This window comes from Opisthorchis viverrini, assembly GCF_000715545.1.
Source record: "Opisthorchis viverrini unplaced genomic scaffold opera_v5_391, whole genome shotgun sequence".
NCBI lineage: Eukaryota > Metazoa > Platyhelminthes > Trematoda > Opisthorchiida > Opisthorchiidae > Opisthorchis > Opisthorchis viverrini.
In genome coordinates this window covers 42,585-47,693 of record NW_008752049.1, presented here as the reverse complement: position 1 = coordinate 47,693, position 5,109 = coordinate 42,585, and the positions used below count along the sequence as shown (strand labels likewise).

Genomic DNA, 5,109 nt, shown 5'->3' with positions numbered 1-5,109 from the left:
ATTAGGGGCTTTTTTGGAGAATTTTTTTTAGAAATTTCCAGGTGTATCATTGCTTTTCATTCACCGCACTACCCCTAGTTCTACCGGTAACGTAATTGTAAAAACGTGTCTCTGGCATAGTGCAAATAGGCACATTTTAACGTTCTCCAATTCATGTCCTGACGCCCTAGAGACTATGCGCACTGCAAACCACTGGACGGAAGTCACAGGTTCGAGAGATCAGCATCGTTGATGATTTCCAATAAGGAGAAAACGGCTGTGCGGTGCTTCCCTGTTTTCCAGCATAGACTGATTCCACTAAGATGATGAAATTCAAGTTGAAAGTTCTCAAATCTCCTCATACTACCAGCCACTCTAATTTCCTCGTTGGATACCAGGTTTTTGTTTCACCTGAGAAAAGTTCTTGCCCGTAGTCAAATTGAACCTCAATAGTCGTGACGAAGTTGAATAATTCTGGTCGTTTTACAGGTAAACTGGTAAGAAGTGTACGGCCGTCATTTGCGGTCAACTACGGCTGATAGATCTTTCTGATTTTCGCGCTCTTTCCTGTCATCACATTCGTGAAAAGTTTGTATTCTTCCTGATGATCGGTCTTCAGCGCGCAGTCCTTTACTTCTGGAGATCATAGTATGAAAAATCTACCCTGCTCCCCCGAAAAAATGTTTTTTTAATTTTTTTTGGGTTTCAAGTTCTCGCTTTTTTTAAATCATGTCCACTTCGGTCTTCCGTCGTCGAACGGTATTCAAGAGGAATAACTCACCCTCGGTAGATGAACTGATCACACTGGCTTGGCCACGTGCTGCGTATGCCAGTCGACCGACTTCCTCGAAGGGCTCTTTTCGCACAACCACATGAAAGGTGGAACAGAGCCAGAGGCGGTCAAACAATGACTTGGCAGCGAAGTATAAGGACCATTACCAAACAGATATACACCTAGCACACCTCGGAGCTACCCAGCAGTTTCGGTCGTAATAGCTGTTGATGGTAAACAATGAAGCTTGAATCGGTTGCTCTAGTTACATTAGGTTGCACGTCCTCTCTGCATAAGAAGAATATCAGAATATTAGATAGATGATCGTGATAAAGGGATAGTTAGAGAGCACAGGGTATCACTAGGACTCATAGCCTAGCACTCAAACGATTTACACAACTTTGGTCAGTACAGTAATTCTTGTATAAGCCAAAGTAGACTACTTCTCAGAGATGACCGCTGATCTGGTCTCATCAGATTGAGTTCGAAATTGATACCTTTTGGAGGATCATTCGCAACCACCCACAGCGATCACCCTGCTAGCCACCGAGACGCAAATTTCCATCCCAACAAAGATGAGGATGCAAAACACTTGCAGATGGATTTTCTCATATTCTGAGTACGCACCCGACTAACCACAGATAATCCAAGTTTAGTCCCAAGTTAGCTAGAGGTCTCACATCATGATTTTCATCTGCATGACACTATTTTATGGTTATGTTCGAAGAGGCCATATCGAAAGGGCGGTCGAGAGTTGCTTTTTCTGAACGAGTCCAAATGTTCACAGGAGTCTTGAGGAACTAAGCAAATATAGTCACTTCTGAGAGGCGCCCTCTTCAGAGATGGGAAGCCGCTTACAAATCACTGAATTTTACGTCCCTATGTTCAATATTTTGCGTATAGAGTGCACACTAATTCATAGTGTTCAGACGATATCACCATTTTCTTCACATGCGAAAACAATGGTGAATTCTGCGCACCACTGTTTTTGGAACTTCTGTCCTAGTGAACTACACATTGTTGATACAAATAATCACTCAAGATGGAACACCAACCAATGCTTCCATCTATAACAATGGATCACCTCTGTCTGGCCTATCGAGGAACCAATCAGGATGGGCGTCTTCTGGTTAAGAGCATATTACGCTCTTTCTCTCGAGCAAGTTCGTCCTCAGGTAGTCTCTTCAGAAATTAGCCTTTCAGACAACTTTTCTTTCAACAGTTGAGTCCCTCCTAAAATATTACATTTTCCTCCTTATGGTAATCCCTAATTTTCAATGAAACTTCTTCCTGGGGATGATAGACATACGCTCAGCTGGCTGGTCCTTTGACCAATTACTCCTCAGTGGAGCTAAGTAACTAATCTGATGAACCGTTCAACGCTACCACTTGAGCATGGATGAATTCTTGTAGTGGGAATCAGCATTGACGTAATTGTGAAAGTATAGAGATGCAAGTGTATCTCACTTATTAGATTTACTCTACATTTTAGGGTAAGCTGGTGAAGTGAGGTATTTCAGTTACACCAAGTTTTGATGTGGTGTCCACTTTGTGGGGTAAACATGAACTTATCAGTGAGAGGTCTCTGTTATGGTCAACCTAAATGCGGTATTCGCAGAATAACCTCATAACCTCTGTTGCATCACTGCGTAATTAGTATGACTACTAATAATGACATACTGGTGCCTACTCGTGTGTTTTGGTATAGACAGAATCATTCTCCCCCCCCCCTACGTTGAGTTTATCCTATCCTGATGATAGGGGACAACTTATGTGATTGGCTCAGTCAGGAAGTACCCAACATTAAGCATGTTGGGTACCTTAAAATCCCTACTTTTATCTACCAGTCTAACGGCTTTCTTTCTGCATCATAAGTAACAATAAGTGACGCCATATGCTACAACTCGCTTACCACTTATATTCACAGCGACACAGTGCTCCCCTTCATTAGGCTCTTGCGATATGAGACACCGTTGACATTTTCTGAGGTTGTACATTGTGACGCCATCCTTGAGAAGGAAAACCGTAAAAGAGACAGTTTCCGGTTCGTGAACTGGCTGGTTTTCATTCAATCACAAGGAAGGGAATTGAAATATTCCTTCCTGGTCTGTTGGCGTCGGTGTCTTAAAACTGTTGCTGTCCACATTAGGGGCCCCCAAGACGAACTCGTTAGCCACAAATTCAGCGACTTTCAAAAATACATAGTCAATACAGCATCAATTCTTTGCTTTTTTCTACGTTTTTAGACGTGATTTTATGGTACCAAGGATGAATTATAACTTCAGATTAGGACTTTTTCGTCCAGATATCAGTAGGGGAAAGAGATGCCCTGCATGGTCTGTAATCGTGTAGCCAAACGAAATACGTAAGCCCCGTAAGTGGAACCGCCACGGGAAAACAGCTGTTTTACTCCCTCCTTGGACAACGTCTTCGTCCATGGGACTAGGGCTGGCGAGAGGCGCTACTTCAGACTTTACAAACAACTGTTCTCCTCATGGCCACACTGTTTCAGGGCGGTGAAGGTTTATCACTTCAAAAACACCTGTCCTACCACACCTAGTCTCGCTAGATCGAAAAACATCTAACTGCATGCAATTTCGCGCAGTCGTCCAATGTTAAGTATAAACACAGTTTGATCACAAGAATGCTGTGGAGGATTTTCTTCACATTTCGAAGGAAACCAAAGTAGCGTGTAGGTGTGAATTGAGGACGATGGTTTTTTGGTGTTTACAACTGTGTTATCAAAATTTTCCTTAGACTCTGCCATTTCTATATCCTTTACTCAACCTGTTTTTCGTAGGCCGAACGTCTGCCGGGCATAGTTATCCTACGATTCGGTGGTCCACTATATTATGCAAATTCTGAACGTTTTCAAAATTGGGTTACGGAAACGGTGGGTCTTGACGCCAATAAAGTTTACAAGGAGCTCCAGTCCAAAACTGCCGTGCCGACACCGAGCGATCGAAGCCAGGACAAATGTAGCTGTTCGTCCAAGTGTTGTTATCGATCTCAGACTTTGGAGGTTGCGGTGGTAAGTTTCCGTATCTGCCTGTGCTTCTGGCTATTTTTTTGTTGAAGAANTAGTGCTGGAATGCATTTTTAGAGCAGATCATTGTTTCCCCAACAAGATTTCAGAGTATTATTGTCCCAGTAGCGTGTAACCGTCGGAAAGGTGTTATATTCTACTGCACCGTGGTAGTTCGACTGCTATCTTTCCTCAGATCTTTATATACTTGCAATTCTATAAATCGAAACCTCACGAGTGGTGTGACGGCTCAACTATACGTATTCACGGCTGAAAAAATAAGGCGTTGGTTGGATTTCGCTTCACTTTTTGTATGCACGGTCGATCAAACCGCTTCATTTCGGATTCATTTAGTTATTTCTTAAATGGCATCGGTTCGAAGGGCGCTTTATGTTTGTTCACACTTCTCATTAGTGAGTGCTTGGATTTGGGTGACTACTTTTGCTTCCTTAATGTGCAAGATACTTTTTATACTTTGATGTACCTACAAGGATTGAGCCGAAGTGATCTTTTTCTGACTAAGTCTCCAGAGAGGATAACTGTTGTAAAATTGTGGATTTATGCTAGCCTGTGCTCCAAATCCGATAAACCCAACCCATTTACCCAACCAGTGATTACCCAATCGAGCGAGGAATTGCAAACGTTGTCTCTTGAACACTTAATTTCTGAGCTACCAGTGCTGATCACCAGCATACTTCAACATGACATCACCTTTCTTAGTAACTGTTTATGAGCCACACACTGTTGTCTCCTTCTTATGCCTTATCAATGATCCGGTTGTTACTGATTTTAGCGGTGGTTATATTTTATTCAGCAGACTGAAATTCCCCAATTTCCCTTACCATGCCCACAGGTTGTCTGGATTGTGACCTTCCTAGCCACCGTCTTTATTGATGTGCCGCTTGGTCTCATCACTGGCCTTGTGTTTTCGTTGGTGACGGTTCTCTGCCGCACACAATTGTCGACCAGTTACGAATTGGGTCATATTAAAGACACTGACTTGTATGAGAGTCGAACGCTTTATACAGCAGTGAGTTTGCAGCTACCATGCTAGTTCGGACTGTTTGTTACTTGCAGTATCGTTCCCCATGAACATATACGTCATTGGATACATATCTAGACTACTTGACTATATACTGGGGTTCCACAGCCAACGAATTGACTCCTATGTTGATTACTTCACACCAGTGTTTTCACACGTTACATCCTGGTCCATATATCCTTTCACCCTCTATTGGAGTGTTGTGTTTGAGTACCCCGGTCTGGAGAAATCCAAACAGATGTCAGCTGTAATAACAGTGCACTTGTCGTACAGTGGTTATTGCTGCCACCG

General features: G+C 42.8%; 1 protein-coding gene across 1 annotated transcript in view; it reads left to right on the top strand.

The window, feature by feature from the left end:
* T265_15222 (hypothetical protein) overlaps positions 1-5,109 on the top strand; it is a gene marked incomplete at both ends in the record, with an annotated part of 55,280 nt that overhangs the window by 44,807 nt on the left and 5,364 nt on the right. Inside the window, 2 exons of the mRNA XM_009177084.1 lie at positions 3,552-3,782; positions 4,630-4,806. Of these exons, the coding sequence (XP_009175348.1) occupies positions 3,552-3,782; positions 4,630-4,806 (408 nt within the window). The remainder of the gene's footprint in view (positions 1-3,551; positions 3,783-4,629; positions 4,807-5,109) is intronic.